The sequence below is a fragment of the Mustela putorius genome, unplaced genomic scaffold, assembly GCF_011764305.1.
Source record: "Mustela putorius furo isolate JIRA1106 unplaced genomic scaffold, ASM1176430v1.1 tig00000585_pilon_pilon_pilon, whole genome shotgun sequence".
NCBI classification, from domain to species: domain Eukaryota; kingdom Metazoa; phylum Chordata; class Mammalia; order Carnivora; family Mustelidae; genus Mustela; species Mustela putorius.
Window position 1 is genome coordinate 6,660,807 of NW_025421424.1, and position 19,233 is coordinate 6,680,039.

Here is a 19,233-nt window from a genome sequence, read left to right on the forward strand (position 1 = left end):
TCATTATTCCAGAACAAATGAAAATAGAGGGTTCCAAAGCAGCTTCAAAAGCTTGAAGGATCTCAAAAGTTAAAAGTGGCAATAATGAAACAAACTAGCACCTTTAACTGGAATTTTGTAATTAAGAATCTTTGGTATATTGCTTCATTTTGTGTGATGAGGTTTCTTTTTAAAATAAGTGATCTAAATTCATTCTCAATAAATATTACGACAAGAAAATACTGGTAGGTGTGGATACACTCACGGGAGGGAATAACTAGTAATACAAACTGCTAGGGGTAATATCTTCTTTAAACAACTCATCTTTAATACATTAACTCTTTAAGAATGATAAAAATGCTATACTGGTCAACTAATACATTTATACAGATTTCAACCAGTAAGTGGTATAAAATTAGGAAGAGGTATAATATGCAAAATCAAGAGGGGCCCTAAAATTTGGTCATAGCAAGATCTACCTAACCTTTCTTAAAAAAAAGAAAGAAAAAGAAGGAAAGAAAAAAGAAAAAGAAAGAAAGAAAAAAGAAGAGTATGTGGTACAAAACTCCTTTATAACAATCTGCTGGAAAACAAAATGGTTTAATTATCTCATGTGCCAACTACGTTACATGAAGTATTTGAAAATGCCATGGTTTCTGAAGTTAGATTATTTAAACCCTGTTTCTCCAAAATGCTGCAAAAGCATAGGGTTCTGTGTTATAGAGTTCTATATTTTAGTATTGCAATAGTAGATACTATGTGTATATATTATACAAATACATCAAAAATGTGTAAAAATAATAATGTAAACAATAAAAACTGATTTGTAGTATTTTTACCAAGAGATCAGTCGTTTCTGAGCTATCCGAATTGATATCAAACTCAAAGAACATTTTTCTCTTTTTATTACTTTCTTCCGTGGGTACATTCTTGTTTTCTCTTTGCTGAATTTTTAGTTTCGTTGGCGTCTTCACAGTATATGCCTATCCAAAAAGGAAAACAATGTATTATCTTATCAAAAAACCCAATACTGTTAGTAACTCAAGTTGAATCTTTAGTAATCAATAACTCTCCATTATCAGTGGGATGTACATAGAAATTTTTTATAAGAATTTCATTCAGATATTTTTGATACTAAAACTTCTAATTTCTTCACAAAAATTATTTTTTTAAGATTTTATTTATTTATTAGACAGATAGAGATCACAAGTAGGCAGAGAGGCGGGCAGAGAGAGAGGAGGAAGCAGGCTCCCTGCTGAGCAGAAAGCCCAATGCAGGACTCTATCCCAGGACCCTGAGATCATGACCTGAGCCGAAGGCAGAGACTTAACCCACTGAGCCACCCAGGTGCCCCTCTTCAAACAATTTATAACAGGAGACTTTTTTTTCCCCCTTCCCTTCAACTTACTGAAGAAAATAATGGCAGGAGAGAGTGGGGGGAGAGAGACTCTCTAGCATCAGCAGTCAACAATCTTAAGGAAAGAGGGACTTTAATTTTTCTACCAATAAACAAGACCAAAGACCTGAATGAGCTTTGCTCTTTCTAAAGAAATACTTACTGATTTATGAGAAAATAGGTATGCTTATATTTTGTTCATAAAGTAATTCACATTAGTCAATGTTTAGTATTCCATATTACCCTGTAAGCTTTATAATTTTTTAAAGTATCTTTAAAAAGTTAAGTCAGTAACATCTGCAAAAATGGCAAAGCAAGGTATTCCAAAAATCTGCTCTTCCATGAAGCAATAAAAATACTGTAAAATGGTCAAAGTCAGCTTTTTGAGAACTCCGGAAATTAACCAAAAGCTTGCCATAAACTGTAGTGCTTATCTTTTTTTAATGGCCAAACGTCTGTAACAATAGCAAGCTTTGTGGTTTTTTAACTTTTCTTCATCCCAGCCCCCGCCCTCTGTTACCCTTAAAAAAATAATATCCCACACTCTTTATCTAGTCTGAGAGCCATTAGATAGCACAGAACAGAACTGAGAGCTCTTCCAAAGCTTTATTCCCCAAAAGCTGTCATTTTAACTTGTCTAGTGGTTCTCTGAAAGACCTCACTTACAAGGCTGACTGTATTTAACCTGACTTAGAGCTTATTATTACAAAAACTTTCTCCCTTTATGAAGTACAGCATAGCATTTGTCAAAACAATCATAAGCAAGCATTTGAACTTTGCAGTTTCATGAGGCAATGGAGCTGGGCAAATGACAGGGCAAATGACAGACTAATGAAACAAGATGAGATCGGGAGGGAGAAAAACCGTAAGAGACTCTAAATCTCACAAAACAAACTGAGGGTTGCTGGGGGGAGGGGTTTGTGTGGAGAGGGTGGTTGGGTTATGGACATTGAGGAAGATATGTGCTATGGTGAGTGCTGTGAAGTGTGGAAGCCTGACAATTCACAAACCTGTATCCCTGAGGCAAATAATACATTATATGTTAATAAAAATAATTAATTAAAAAAAAAGAACTTCAAACATGTAGGAAATGAGACATCCATAAGGGCTTTGAAAAGCTGACATTAATGGCAAAATAAAATAAAATCTAAAGTTAACAGTAATGTACCAATGTATGTTTTCTAGTTTTGACAAATGTACATGGTAATGTAAGATGTTAACAATGTAGAAAACCGGGTGATAGACGTAAATGAATTCTATGTACTAACTTTGCGACTTTTCTATAAATCTAAAATTATGGTAAAAAAGAAGTTCTTTCTAAAAAAGTAAGGTCACCACACCTATGAGAATGGCTAAAATCAAAAAGATATAAAATACCATGTAATGGCAAGGATGTGGAGCAACTAGACTTCTCATTCACTGCCAGCTAGGATATAAATTTATGTAATGATTTTTTTGAAAAACATGATTGGCAGTGTGATACAATAAGAAATATATATTTAGTCTTTGTCCCTAGTTCCTGACACAGAACTTTTAAAAGCCATGTAATTTCCTGAGTGACTGGGGTGATCAGAGCATCTTTTGGTACAATATTCAGTCTTTGTCCCCAGTAATGTGATAGGAGTCTTTCATTATTCAAAATAAGCTCCTTTCAACTGGACCAAAGTTAACACTAATGAAATAACTGACAGGAAAGGGCTCCTAGATAACTTGAGGATGGTGGCTAGTAACCAGAAAAACCAAGGCTTGATTAGAAGTTTGTAAATCAGCTACACCCTTTAACCAGGATCCTGGGAGAGGAGAGGGGATGGAGAGTAAGTTAAACATCAATGGCCAATGATGTAATCAGTCATGCTAGGTAATGAAACCTCCATAAAAACCCCTAACTGATGGGGTTCTGAGAGTTTCCATGTTGGCAAACACACAGAGGTACTGGAAGTGTGGCACTCTTGAAGAAGACATGGAAGTTCTGTACCCCTTCCCTCACACTTTGTCCTATTCATCTTTTGGCTGTTCTTGAGTTGTACCCTTTATAATAAACTGGTAATAGTAAGCAAAAGAATCTTCTAAGTTCTAAGAATCATTCTAGCAAATTAGAAAACATGAGGAGGGAGGTTATGAGGACCCCCAATTTAGAGCCAGTTGTTCAGTAGTACAAGGGGCAAACCAGGACTGTAACTAGTGTCTGAAGTGAAAGCAGTCTTGTGGGAGTGAGCCCTTAACCTGTGGGGTCTACATTAACTCCAGGTAGTGTCAGAATCTAATCAAACTGTAGGACAACTAACTGGCGTCTAAAGAATCAGAGAACTGGTATGGTGGGGGGGAACCCCACATGTTTTATATCACAGTAAAAAAAAAAAATACAAACTCAGTCAATATCTATTAAGATGGAACATAGTATACATAACCCTATAACCCAGCAATTTCATTCTCAAAGACATACCCAACCAAAATGCATACAGGTCAAATACCAGAATTTTTATAGCAAGACTATGCATGAAAGCATAGTCTGGAAACCACCCAAAAGTCAACTAATAATACAATAGATAAATAAACTGTGGTATATCACACAATGGAATACCATATAGAAATATAAACCAAAAATCTAAAACTTCAAGCAACAATATGGATGAGTCTAACAAACATAATATTAAGTAGGAAAAGTCAAAATAAAAATAATGATTCTATTTATAAAAAATGCGAAAACAGGGAAAAGAGAAAATACAAAAACAGGTACAGCTAATGTTAGAGTTGGGACAATATATGGCCTCGGAGGAGAAGCCAGTGACTAAAAAGGGGGCAGGAAAATCTTCAGAGGTGATAGTAAGATTCTGTGCTTTAATCTGAGTGCTGGTTACAAAGTTATGTTTAGTGTGTAAAGAATCATCAAGTTGCATAATTAATATCTGTGCATTTTTCTTGCATATATTTCAATATAAAGTTTTTTAAATTAAGTTCATTCTATATGAAGATCACTTCACACTCTGAATAATATAAATACAACAAAATAATTTTATGTAAAAACCTCTCTAAGCTATGTAGTCTACTAATTTTCATAACTTCCATGGTGTGGATAATATTGCATATGTAGCAGGATGTGAGAGAGACTCTTCCTTTTGCTCTGGAATTGTCAACTGGGGCACAAAGCTGCAGAAAAAAAATGCTAGTAGCCCATATTCTAAAGAAAGCAACCTATGATTAAAGCCAGATCCTTCTCTAGGGCTTATTAAAAAGTGGTTAAACTGGCCCTACAATCACCAAACACCTCCTTTCTTCCCAGTTATTTTAAGGAAACTGGAAGGGGAAGGCATAAAATTTCAGCATAGAGAGAGGTCGAAATATTTTTTCTTTCAATTTCTAAGGCAGGTGAGCAGACAACTCAACAGTAGTCTAACAAAAAATAGGGGTGCCTTCAAGAAGGATTGGCATCTCATTCCCTTGCTAGATATAAACTTAGGAAGAGATTTCGTCTTTGTGTCTGACTGGATAGTTTAGAGTAAAAAGAAATTAGATAGAGATAGATGGTAGGATGTGGGGTCAGAAATGTAGCATTCTATACTGCTATTTAGCATGGAAAGGTTGAATGAATTCCCCATGGATTAAGTGAACATGTGAAAGATAGTAACTGAGCCATCTTGCTGTTGTCACCTGACACACTGAGGGCCGACTGCTAAGTAAAAGACCGGCAACAAGATGATGTAAAAGTATACAGCAAAAGGAAATAACTGGGGTGATACTGAAAAATGTTAAGTCAGAATCAAATCACCCACATCAGGGAATGCCATCTGGTGAATGACAGAAAATTATGGAATCTGCCCCAAATATTATTAAGTTGTGGATAATGATATTTTTAAAAAATAACAATTTCATGCTGGTATCACAAAAAATGAATTTATTTTTTATTTAAATGTATGATACCAGATATATATGATACCAAAAACTTCTTTTTTAACTTAAAAAATTATGACTTTGAGAAATTTTAGCAACCAACCTTTGGTAATGGTGTAGATAAAGTACTTTTGGCAGGTGTCCACAGACAGTCTCTTTTATCTTTGGATTTGCCATGGTCAACTGATGTGAAGTTTCGAGATATATTTTGTGAAGGAGCAGTTTTAGAATCAAATTTCCAATAATGAGTTTCATGTGTTTCCAGTAAAGGTGTCTGTATTTTCTATATTGAACAACAAAAGGGAATAAAATCATCACTACATGTCATTTTAAAGTGCAGCAATTAGTTGAAATAACACTGGAATAAACTAGAATGTATCCTCAAATTTACTATTAATTGGATAACTTTGAATAAATTATCCTTATTTTGTCACTTTATTTTCCCATTGAAGATGAAAATGCTATCTGCCTGTCTTCAGAGAGCTGCTATGAAAAGAAATAAAATGTCTCAACTCTTTAAATGACCCAAAGTTGAGGATTTGCTGAAGAAAAAAATCTCTATTCCTGGTGGCAAAGAGCCTTTTTTTGTGGTTCATTACAATAGCCTAAAAGCTACAGGTCAGTTTATTCTCATTTCTATCCATTCTCTTTTATGCTTTCATATTTCATCTCTCTCATCTATAAAAATATCAGCCTTTCCTATCCATGAGCCTTATTCCCCACAAAAAAAAAGAAAGAAGAAAGAAAGAAAGAAAAGAAAGAAAGGAATATAGGGAAGAAAAATCACAAAAGTAGAGAACCAGAAAAAATTTCCAGGAGGAAAAAAATAAATATTTTCTTCAATTCTGAAGATAAATTACAAATTTACTCTAAATACTTTGAAGTTATTTCAACTTAATTTCTTCCATTTTCTTTCTCTATACCTTTATATGTATCTTCCCTTTAGCACCTGACCTATCTTTCTAGTGTAAGTTCATAATAACTGCTTTAGTGGAATTGTGTTAGGTGCTTTCTAATTTTATCACTTTCTTTGATCACCACCATCTTCATGAATACAATCACAGCAATTACAAGAAAAAAATGGAGTGTGTACATGCACACACGCACACACAACAGAGCTATTCTCAAAAGTTCAGTGGTTAAATCTGCAGTAAATTTAAGTTAGGAGCATATAGGATGTGGTATTAAGATATGAGCACATGCGCTATAAAAACACTGGACTGATGGGTGAATAGATAAAGGTAGATGTGGTATACACACACATGGAAGAATATTACACAACTATAAAAAAGGCTGAGATTGTGCCATAACCATGGATGGACCTAGAAGGTATTATACTAAGTGAAATAAATTAGACTGAGAAAGACAAATACCATATGATTTCACTCACATGGAATTAAAAAAATGGTAAGTGAATAAACAAAAAGCAGAATCAGACCTATAAATGCACAGAACTGATGGTTGTCAGATATGTGGAGGATGGGCAAAACAGATAAAGGCAAGTGGGAGATACAGTCAGGGAATGAATAAATCATGGGAATAAAAGGCAAGCATAAGGAAAACAGTCAATGATATTGTAATAGCAGTGTAACAGGACAGATGGTAGCTGTACTTGTGACGAACACAGCATAATGTACAAAATTGGTGAATCACTATGTTGCACACATGAACTTATGTAACATTGTGTGTTAAATACAGATATATGTATATGTGTGTTAAATATATATGTATTTATATATATTTATGTGTGTGTGTGTGTGTATACACACACACACACACACACACACACACACACACACACATATCCATTGGACCAGGAGTCAGGTAATATGCTCTTTTCTCCTGAATCTTAAACTATCTTGGCTGGGAGGCATTAAGTAATCTCTAAGTACCTCTAGGCTCAAATTTATCCGACTATATATTCAAGGGACTAAATGAGATATTTGTAGGTTTCTGCCCAGTTCTAGTGATCTCACTTCATAATCCTCTTTCCAGCAGATAGAAATTTTGGTAGCATTTTTTCACACAGTGGTATTTCTGTATCCTCATTCCTATATATTTCTGTCATAGGTGATAACACAGTTTTGATGCAAACAATTTTTTTCTCTCTGAATTCATCAGTCATTCTCAGAATCTCCAAAATGTAACTGTTTTCATGGAAAAATTTTTCCCTCCTGAAAGAACTCAGAATGACAACTACACCACCTTGTGGCCAAACCTGGGAATTTAACACTTTACTGATAGAATAGCAGCTTGAAAGAAAATGCACCCCCATTCTAGAATGCTGAAATAAACCTCTTCATGATAAGTCATGGAAATGTATGTACTTTCCTACCAGTCACATTCTTTCTGAATGTTACATTTCCAGTGATGCATATACAAGCAGATCTCATTTCATTGCACTTCACTTTGTTGCACTTCATAGATGCTGTGCTTTTGGTGGTTTTTTTTTTTTTTTTTTTTTGCAAAATGGAAGGTCTGTGGCAACTCTGACCCAGGCAAGTCTATCAGCACCATTTTTCCAACAGCATTTGCTCACTTAGTGTCACTTGTGTCACTTTGTATCACATCTTGGTAATTCTAAATATTTCAAATTTCTTCATTATTATTATTTGTTACAGAAATCTGGGATTTGGTGATCTTCAATGTTACTATTATAATTGTTTGGGAACACCATGAACCACATCCATATAAGACGGAAAACTTAACTTAAAAGCTGTGTGTGCTGACTGCTCCACTGGCCTACTATTCCCCATCTCTCTCCCTGTCCTTGAGCCTCCCTATTCCCTGAAACAAAACAAAACTGAAATTAGGCTAGTCAAAAACTACAACGGCTTCTATGTGTCCAAGTGAAAAAGGGAGTCACCTGTCTCTCACTTTAAATCAAAAGCTAGAAACGATTGAGGTTAGAGAAAGGAAGTCATATTGAAAGCCGAGATAGACCGAAAGTTAAGCCTCTTGCACCAACCACTTAGCCAAGTTCTGAATGCAAAGGAAAAGTTCTTGAAGGATACTAAAAGTGAGACTTTTAGTGAGCACACAAATGATAAGAAAGTGAAACAGCCTTTATGTATATGGAGAAAGTTTTAGTGGTCTGTGTAAAAGCTCAAACCAGTCAAAATACTACCTTAAGCCAAAACCTAATCCAGAGCAAGGCTCTAACTCATCAATTCTATGAAGGTGAAGAGAGGTGAGGAAGCTACAGAAGAAAAGTCTGAAACTAGCAGAGGTTCATTCATGAGATTTAAGGAAAGAAGCCATCTCCATAACAAAAAAGTGCAAGATAAGGGGTACCTGGGTGTTAGTCATTATCCCAGGATCCTAGGATCCAGCCCCTCCCTAGTCAGGCACCCTGCTCAGAAAGGAGTCTGCTTCTCCCTCTCCCTTTGCCTCTGTCTCCCCCTCCCCTACGACTCATGCTCTCTCACTCACTCTCTCTCTCTCTCAAATATATAAAGTCTTCAAAACAAAACAAAACAAAACAAAACAAAACAAAAACAAAAACACAAAGCAGGGGCGCCTGGGTGGCTCAGTGGGTTAAGCCTCTGCTTTCGGCTCAGTTCATGATCTCAGGGTCCTGGGATCGAGCCCCACATTGGGCTCTTTGCTCAGCAGGGAGCCTGCTTCCCCCTCTCTCTCTGCCTGCCTCTCTGCCTACTTGTGATCCCTCTGTCAAATAAATAAATAAAAATCTTTAAAAAAAAAAAGTACAAGTTAAAAGCAGCAAGTGTTAATATAGAAGATACTGAAGTTATCCAGAAGATTTAGCTAATTAAGTACTGAAGGTGTCTACACTAAACAAGAGAGTTTCAAGCTAGGGAAAATAGCCATATATTGGAAGATGATGCCATCTAGGACCTTCATATGTACAGAGAAGTCAATGCTTGCCTAAAATGTTTCAAAGGACAGGCTCACTCCCTTATTAGGGATTAATGCAGTTGGTGACTTAAGTTGAAGCCAATGCTCATTAATGATTGTGAAATTCCTAGGGCCCTTTAAGAATTATGCTAAATCTACTTGCCTATGCTCTATAAATAGAAAAACAAAACCCGGATGATAGTATATCTGATTGCAGTATGGTTTAACTAAATATTTTAAGCCTACCATTAAGACCTACTGCTCAGACAAGATTCCTTTCAAGATATTGCTCATCTGGTTACCCAAGAGTTCTGATGGAGACATACAAGATTAACGTTTTGATACCTGCTAACACAACATCATTCTGCACCCCATGGATCAAGGAATCATTCTTTCAAGTCTTATTATTTAAGAAATACATTTTATAAGACTATAGATGCCATAGATAGTGATTCTATTGATGGATATGGGAAAAGTAAATTGAAAACCTTCTGGAATAGAGTCACCAATCTAGATGCCATTAAGAATATTTGTGATTCAAGCACATGGGGGGCTCAGTTGTTAAGCATCTGCCTTCGGCTGGTCATGATCCCAGGGTCCTGGGATCAAGCCCCACATCGGGCTCCTGCTTGGCAGGGAGCCTACTTCCTCTCCCACTCTCCCTGCTTGTGTTCCCTCTCTCACTGTGTCTCTCTCTCAAAAAATAAATAAAATCTTTAAAAAAAAAAAAGAATATTTGTGATTCATAGGAAGAGGTTAAATATCAATACTAACAGGAATTTGGCAGCCCTCATAGATGATTATATATAAGGGGTTCAAGACTTCCTGACAGAAATAGCTGCAGATGTGGTGGGAACAGCAAGAAAACTGGAATTAAAAGTGGAGCCTGAAGATGTGACTTAATGGCTGCAATCTCATGATAAAATAAGTGAGGAGTTGCTTCCTAGGGATCAGCAAAAAGAAGTGGTTTCTTGAAATGAAACCTACTCCTGGTAAAGATGCTGTGAAGATTGCTGAAATGGCAGCAAAGGATTTAGAATATTATATAAATTTAATTGATAAATCAACAGCAGCATTTGAGAGGACTTACTCTAATTTTGAAAGAAGTTCTACTGTAGGTAAAATGCTATCAAACAGCAACCCCTGCTACAGAGGAATCTTTCTTGAAAGGAACAGTCAATGAAGCAAACTTCATGTTGTCTTATTTTACAAAGTTGTCAAGGTCATCCCAACTTTCAGTAACCATCACCCTTGATCAGTCAATAGCTATTAATACGAAGGCAAGATGCTCCACCAACAAAAAGATTTCAACTTATAGAAAGCTCACATGATGGTCAGCATTTTTAAGTAATACAGTATTTTTATTTTAAGATTTTATTTCTTTTTCCATTTTTTTACTATGTTCAGTTTAGTCAGCATGATACTTTATATGGAAAACCAAGACTCCACCTCTAAACTACTAGAACTCACACAGCAATTCAGTAATGTGGCAGGATACAAAAATCAGTGTACAGATATCAGTTGCTTTCTTATACACTAACAATGAAAATACAGAAAGGGAAATTAGAGAATCGATTCCATTTATTAGAGCACCAAGAACTGTAAGATACCTGGGAGTAAACTTTACCAAAGAGGTAAAGGATCTATACTCAAGGAACTACAGAAAACTCATGAAAAAAACTGAAGAAGACACAAAAAGAAGGAAAAGCATTCCATGCTCATGGATCGGAAGAATAAAGATTGTTAAAATGTTTATACTGCCTAGAGCAATCTATACTTTCAATACCATCCCAATCAAAATTCTACCAGCATTTTTCAAAGTGCTGGAACAAACAATCCTAAAGTTTGCGTGGAACCAGAAGAGACCCCGAATTGCTAAGGAAATGCTGAAAAAGAAAAACAAAACTGGGGGCATAATGTTGCCTGATTTTAAGCTTTACTACAAAGCTGTGATCACCAAGACAGCATGGTACTGGCACAAAAACAGACACATAGAGCAATGGAACAGAATAGAGAGCCCAGATATGGGCCCACAACTCTATGGTCAACTAATCTTTGACAAAGCAGGAAAAAATATACCGTGGAAAAGAGACAGTCTCTTTAATAAATGGTGCTGGGAAAATTGGACAGCTATATATAGAAGAATGAAACTCTACCATTCTCTTACACCATACACAAAGATAAACTCGAAATGAATAAAAGATCTCACTGTGAGGCAGGAATCTATCAAAAGCCTAGAGGAGAACATAGGCAATAACCTCCAACATCGGCCACAGCAACTTCTTTCAAGACATGTCTCCAAAGGCAAAGGAAACAAAAGTGAAAATTGAACTTTTGGGACTTCAAGATCAAAAGCTTCTGCACAGCAAAGGAAACCGTCAACAAAACAAAGAGGCAACCCACGGAATGGGAGAAGATATTTTCAAACAACACTACAGACAAAGGGCTCATATCCAAGATCTATAAAGAACTCCTCAAACTCAACAATCAAAAAACAGAAAATCACATCCAAAAAATGGGCAGAAGACATGAACAGACACTTCTCCAGAAGACATACAAATGGCTAGCAGACACATGAAAAAATGTTCATCATCATTAGCCATCAGAGAAATTCAAATCAAAACCACATTAAGGTATCACCTTACAGGAGTCAGAACGGCAAAAATTGACAAGACAGCAAACAACAAATGTTGGAGAGGTTGTGGAGAAAGGGGAACCCTCTTACACTGTTGGTGGAAATGCAAGTTGATGCAGCCACTTTGGAAAACAGTGTGGAGATTCCTCAAAAAATTAAAAATAGAGCTACCCTATGACCCTGCAATTTTACTACTGGGCATTTACACCAAAGAGCAGGCATAGTGAAAAGAAGGGCCATCTGTACCCCAATGTTCACAGCAGCAATGGCCACAGTCACCAAACTGTGGAAAGAACCAAGATGCCCTTCAACAGAGGGATGGCAAAGAAGATATGGTGTATACTATGGAGTATTATGCCTCCATCAGAAAGGATGAGTACCCAACTTTTGCGTCAACATGGATGGGACTGGAAGAGATTATGCTGGGTGAAATAAATCAAGCAGAGAGAGTCAATTATCATATGGTTTCACTTACTTGTGGAGCATAAGGAATAACACAGAGGACATTGGGTGAAGGAGAGAAGAAGTGAGTTGGGGGAAATTGGAGGAGGAGACAAACCATGAGAGACTGTGGACTCTGAGAAATAAACTGAAGGTTTTGGAGGGGAGTGGGACGGGTGGGTTGGGAAAGCCTGGTGGTGGGTATTAAGGAAGGCATGGAGCACTGGGTGTGGTGCATAAAAAATTAATCTTGGAACACTGAAAAAATAAAATTTTTTTAAAATATAGTATTTTTAAATTAAGGTATGAACATTATTTTTTAGACATAATGCTATTGCACACTCAACAACTACAATACAGTATACATATAACTTTTATATGCACTGGGAAACCAAAAATTAATTTGGCTTGCTTTATTGTGATATTCACTTTGCTGCATTGGTCTGAAACTGAACCCACAAGATCAAGGTAAGACTGTATACATAATATTCATGATTTTCTGTTGTACTTTTATTTTTTTTAATTGAGGTAAAGTTGACATATAGTATTATATTTGTTTCAGGTGTACAATATAATGATTCAATAATTCTATACATTATTTAGTGCACATCATTGTATTTTTTAAAAAGTTATATGGCATTTCCTATGTGCCAAGCACTATTTATATATAAATGCCTTACAAATATTAGTTCATTTAATCCTTTTAACAACTTTAAAAAACAGATACTATTCATTACCCCTTTACAGATGAGTAAGCTAAGGCATAAAGAAGTAACTTGCCCAGGCACCTAGGTGGCTCAGTGGGTTAAGCCTCTGCCTTCAGCTCAGGTCATGATCCCAAGTCCTGGGATCGAGTCTCACACATCAGGCTCTCTGCTCAGTGGGAGCTTGCTTCCCCACCCCCACCCTGCCCTCTGTGTGCCTACTTGTGATCTCTCTGTCAAATAAATAAATAAATCTTAAAAAAAATAAAGAAGTAAATTGCCCAATTCAGAAACATTTGATAAACCTAATAATTATGACATATAAGGCTTATGATATTATTTCAATACTGTTGAAATAAAGTATAGAAAATAGAAGCCTATTTAAATTTATTTCTTTTATTGTTCTCTCATTAATTTATATATCCATAACCTCAGATAAAATATGTCATTTACTAATCTACTTGAAAACAAATAAATAATGGGCATATTTTGTTGGAATTATACATGACTCAAAACAACTCCATAAGAATATGGGATATCTATTTTCATAATATGAACACATTCTATATTTGGAAATGAATATCAAATGCTCCTTACTTATTTATGAGCCAAAAAATTTTCCAGGTATATGTCAGAAAACAAGTTTGGTTATAAAGAAAAACCAGGAGAATTATATAAATCTCTTACCTTATCTTTTTTTTCAGGAGTAACAATGTTTTCTTTTGCCTCTCTTTTGAGTTTTTCCTATTAAAAATGAATGTACACAATGTAGTTACTATTATCAAAAATTAATGCTATTATCAAAATACTTCTAAGAAGTATTAACAAAGAATACTAAACTCTAAATCTTATAAAATAATGAAAAGAAAAAAAAAGAAAAATAAATTAGTTTATTTCTACAGAGCTTGTTATTTAGTTTTGATTGGAGACAAACCATAAGTGACTCTTAATCTCACAAAACAAACTGAGGGTTGCTGGGGGGAGGGGGTTTGGGAGAAGGGGGTGGGATTATGGACATTGGGGAGGGTATGTGCTTTGGTGAGTGCTGTGAAGTGTGTAAGCCTGGTGATTCACAGACCTGTACCCCTGGGGATAAAAATATATGTTTATAAAAAATAAAAAATTAATTAAAAATTTTGATCTAGGGGCGCCTGGGTGGCTCAGGGGGTTAAGGCCTCTGCCTTTGGCTCGGGTCATGATCTTAGGGTCCTGGGATGGAACCCCACATTGGGTTTCTGCTCAGTGGGGAGCCTGCTTCCTCCTCTCTTTCTCTGCCTGCCTCTCTGCCTGCTTGTGATCTCTGTTGAATAAATAAATAAAATCTTAAAAAAAATAAAATAAAATGCTGATCTGACCAGTATATATCTGTGGAATCTTGGGTAAGTCTTTTAAAACTCTGAATCAACTTTCTCATTTGTAAAATGAAGTAGATGGATCAGATTATAAACTAAGGAATACACACAAGTAATTAACTGTAATTAACTGTGAAGAATAAAGAGATCCAGAATATTATGGGCTTTTAGAGGCAGATATTAATTTTTCTGTGCATTGAGAAAAAGTACATTTTAGTTGAACTTTGAATAATAAACTTTTAACATGAAATAAATAAGGATGGGGGAAAGAAAGTACAATAAGTACAAAATACTTAGGAGAGAAAACATCAATTTTGCTGGAGATGAGGGCATATATATCTTTAGTAGAGAAAAAAGAAAAATTAACTCTGGCCTGTAGAAAAGAATATGTACTTTGCCTTTAATATGAGAGTCACCTAGAGAACAGAATTGTTAGAGCCCCTAGAAGCCTTAAAGGACTCAGAAGGGGAAGTTCCAATACACAGAACTTTAAGCAGACTTGCCTTTCCTGTCTATGATGCAAAGTGTCAGGATATAAAATCAATGCACAGAAATCAGTTGCATTTCTCTACACCAATAGCAAGACAGAAGAAAGAGAAATTAAGGAGTCAATCCCATTTACAATTGCATCCAAAACCATAAGATACCTAGGAATAAACCTAACCAAAGAGGCACAAAATCTATACTCAGAAAACTATAAAGTACTCATGAAAGAAATTGAGGAAGACACAAAGAAATGGAAAAATGTGCCATGCTCCTGGATTGGAAGAATAAATATTGTGAAAATGTCTATGCTACCTAAAGCAATCTACACATTTAATGCAATTCCTATCAAAGTACCATCCATCTTTTTCAAAGAAATGGAACAAATAATTCTAAAATTTATATGGAACCAGAAAAGACCTCGAATAGCCAAAGGGATATTGAAAAAGAAAGCCAACGTTGGTGGCATCACAATTCCGGACTTCAAGCTCTATTACAAAGCTGTCATCATCAAGACAGCATGGTACTGGCACAAAAACAAACACATAGATCAATGGAACAGAATAGAAAGCCCAGAAATAGACCCTCAACTCTACAGTCAACTAATCTTTGACAAAGCAGGAAAGAAGGTCCAATGGAAAAAAGACAGCCTCTTCAATGAATGGTGCTGGGAAAATTGGACAGCCACATGCAGAAAAATGAAACTGGACCATTTCCTTACACCACACACAAAAATAGACTCAAAATGGATGAAGGACCTCAATGTGCGAAAGGAATCCATCAAAATCCTTGAGGAGAACACAGGCAGCAACCTCTTCGACCTCAGCCGCAGCAACATCTTCCTAGGAACATCGCCAAAGGCAAGGGAAGCAAGGGCAAAAATGAACTATTGGGATTTCATCAAGATCAAAAGCTTTTGCAGAGCAAAGGAAACAGTCCACAAAATCAAAAGACAACTGACAGAATGGGAGAAGATATTTGCAAACGACATATCAGATAAAGGACTAGTGTCCAGAATCTATAAAGAACTTAGCAAACTCAACACCCAAAAAAACAAATAATCCAATCAAGAAATGGGCAGAGGACATGAACAGACATTTCTGCAAAGAAGACATCCAGATGGCCAACAGACACATGAAAAAGTGCTCCATATCACTCGGCATCAGGGAAATACAAATCAAAACCACAATGAGATATCACCTCACACCAGTCAGAATGGCTAAAATAAACAAGTCAGGAAATGACAGATGCTGGCGAGGATGCAGAGAAAGGGGAACTCTCCTACACTGTTGGTGGGAATGCAAGCTGGTGCAGCCACTCTGGAAAACAGCATGGAGGTTCCTCAAAATGTTGAAAATAGAACTGCCCTATGACCCAGCAATTGCACTATTGGGTATTTATCCTAAAGATACAAACGTAGTGATCCAAAGGGGCACATGCACCCGAATGTTTATAGCAGCAATGTCCACAATAGCCAAACTATGGAAAGAACCTAGATGTCCATCAACAGATGAATGGATCAAGAAGATGTGGTATATATACACAATGGAATACTATGCAGCCATCAAAAGAAATGAAATCTTGCCATTTGCAACAACATGGATGGAACTAGAGCGTATCATGCTTAGTGAAATAAGTCAAGCAGAGAAAGAGAACTATCATATGATCTCCCTGATATGAGGAAGTGGTGATGCAACATGGGGGCTTAAGTGGGTAGGAGAAGAATCAATGAAACAAGATGGGATTGGGAGGGAGACAAACCATAAGTGACTCTTGATCTCACAAAACAAACTGAGGGTTGCTGGGGGGAGGGGGTTTGGGAGAAGGGGGTGGGATTATGGACATTGGGGAGGGTATGTGCTTTGGTGAGTGCTGTGAAGTATGTAAACCTGGTGATTCACAGACCTGTACCCCTGGGGATAAAAATATATGTTTATAAAAAATAAAAAATTATATTTTAAAAAAATGGAATGATTACATCCCCAAAATATTATTTTAGAAATTTGGTGTATTAAAATCTTCTAAACTAAAAAAAAAAAAAAAAAAAAAAAAAAAACGAGGCCTAGAAAATGGATAGAGAGTGAAAGTTTCAGAAAAAATGACTAAATTTTTTCATTTTGGTCTCTCTAGTCTGGACAAAGAAAGCATACAATGAGGCCCATAAAGTACTAATTATCCTTGCCAATATATAGAACATATTAACAACAAAGTCAAAAACGAGTTTCAAAAAACAAACAAACAAACAAAGAAAAAAAAAAACAAGAAAGAAAAGATTCCCCTGAAGGAGCAGAAAACACAAAAAGAGATTCACTGAAAACAACAACAAAAACCACACATATGAATGTTGTCCTTTTCCTTTGTACCCTCTTATCACTCTGTAATTAGAATATACCAAATCATAATAGTTTTATCTTTTCCCTCATAAAATTGGGTAAGGAAATATAGCTTGAAGAGATATTGGTAAAATGGCAAAAAGCAAGTAAGAGCACACATATATACATATACAGACACACACACATGCAATAGGATATCACTCAGCCATGAAAAAGAGATCTTGCCATTTGCAACACCATGAACAGACCTAGAGAATATTATCCTAAATGAAATAACTCAGAAAGAGAAAGACACATGCCATATGATTTCACTTATATGTGGAATCTAAAAAAACAAATGAACAAACAAAGCAGAAACAGACATATAAATACAGAGAACAAATTGATGGTTACCCGAGGGGAGATAGGTGGGGGGCTGGCAAAATTGGTGATGGAAAATAGGAGATACAGGCTTCCAGTTATGGAATGAATAAGTCACGGGGTGAAAGGTAAAGAATAGAAAATATAGTCAGTAATACTATAATAGCATTTTATGATGACAGATGGTAGCTACACTTAGGGTAAGCATAACACAAACAGCTGTCTGAATTTCTATGCTATACACCTGAAACTAATGTAACATTGCATGTCAACTATACTTCAATTTTAAGAATAACCCAACTTATCCTCTCAGATAAATATATGGGTTTAAGGCTTCACGTTGAATTGGTGAAAAGACCCAAAGCCTGAGGATAAATAGATCACAAGAAAACTACAGACCAATATCTCTATGAATACAGATGCAAAAAAATCCTCAAAAAAATACTAGCAAACTGAATCTAGCAAAATATAATTATTATATATCATAACCAAGTAGGATTTTCCCAAGAATGTAAGATTGGTTTAACATCTGAAAATCATCTATTATTGTAATATTGTGTATTAATACAAAAAACCCACACACAATCACCTCAATATACACAGAAAAAGCATTTTGCAAATTCCAACACCCTTTTATAATAAAAACACTCAACAAATTAGGAATTGAGAAGAACTTTCCCAACTAGATAGAGGGGATCTAGGTAAACTGAGTTTCATCAAGATTAAAAAGTCTCTGCTACAAATAATACCATCAAGAAATAAAAAGACAATCCATAGAATGAAAGAAAACATTTGCAAATCTTAGATAAGGGACTGATCAAGAATATATAAAGAATTCTTAGAACTCAAAAAAATAAAAAAAACCAACCTAATTTTTAAATGGGCAAAAAGCATCTGGATATACATTTCTCCAAAAAAGATATACAAGTGGGCAATACCACATGAAAAGATAATCAACAATCATTAGGCATTAAAGAAATACAAATCAAAATAATGATATACCATGTCACACTGACTAGAATGACTATAATTCAAAAAAGTGTTTCTGAGGATGTGGAAGTTGGGACTTTCATGCATTGACAGTAGGAACCCAAAATGGTAAAATTGGCTTGAAAAACAGTCTGGTAGCACCTTAAAATGTTAAGCACAGAAATATTATATTATCCAGCAATTCTATTTCTATATATATAACCAAGAGAAATGAAAATATACCCACACAAAATTTGTACACAAATATTCACAATAGTCAAACTGGAAACAATCCAAATTTCCATCAACTGATCAATGGATAAATAAAACCTAGTATATCGATTTCAGGCTGAAGGATGGGTCATGGGATCAAGACTAAGCTCTGAGTCAGTTTCTGTGTCTATGAAATGGAGAGGATAACAGTCCCTTCTCACAGGCCCTGGCTGTCATGGGATTAAAGGAGTCAAGACATGGGAAATACTGAGCAGGGTGCTTGGCACACACAGAAAAAGTGCTGGATAAACTTTGGCAGTTAACTTCTGTCTTCATTGGGTTTCCTCAGAAGCAGACTCAGAATTTTTTTTTTTAAAGATTTTATTTATTTGATGGAGAGAGAGAGAGAGTGAGAGAGAGAGAGAGAGAGAGAGAGAAAGAAAAAACATAAGTAGGGGGAGTGGGAGAGGGAGAAGCAGGCTTTCAAGCAGAGCAGGGAGCCCGATATAGGGCTTGATCCCAGGATCCTGGGATCATGACCTGAATGGAAGGCAGACACTTTACTGAGCCACCCAGGTGCCCTACAGACTCAGAATTCAAATATGCAAGATATTCTTTCAAG

At 35.9% G+C, this 19,233-nt stretch overlaps 1 protein-coding gene across 1 annotated transcript in view; it reads right to left on the minus strand.

The window, feature by feature from the left end:
• SYCP1 (synaptonemal complex protein 1) overlaps positions 1–19,233 on the minus strand; it is a 142,142-nt gene that overhangs the window by 6,374 nt on the left and 116,535 nt on the right. The window contains exons 29-31 of the mRNA XM_045081874.1: positions 13,589–13,645; positions 5,367–5,546; positions 819–962 (exon numbers count right to left, since the gene is read on the minus strand). Of these exons, the coding sequence (XP_044937809.1) occupies positions 819–962; positions 5,367–5,546; positions 13,589–13,645 (381 nt within the window). The remainder of the gene's footprint in view (positions 1–818; positions 963–5,366; positions 5,547–13,588; positions 13,646–19,233) is intronic.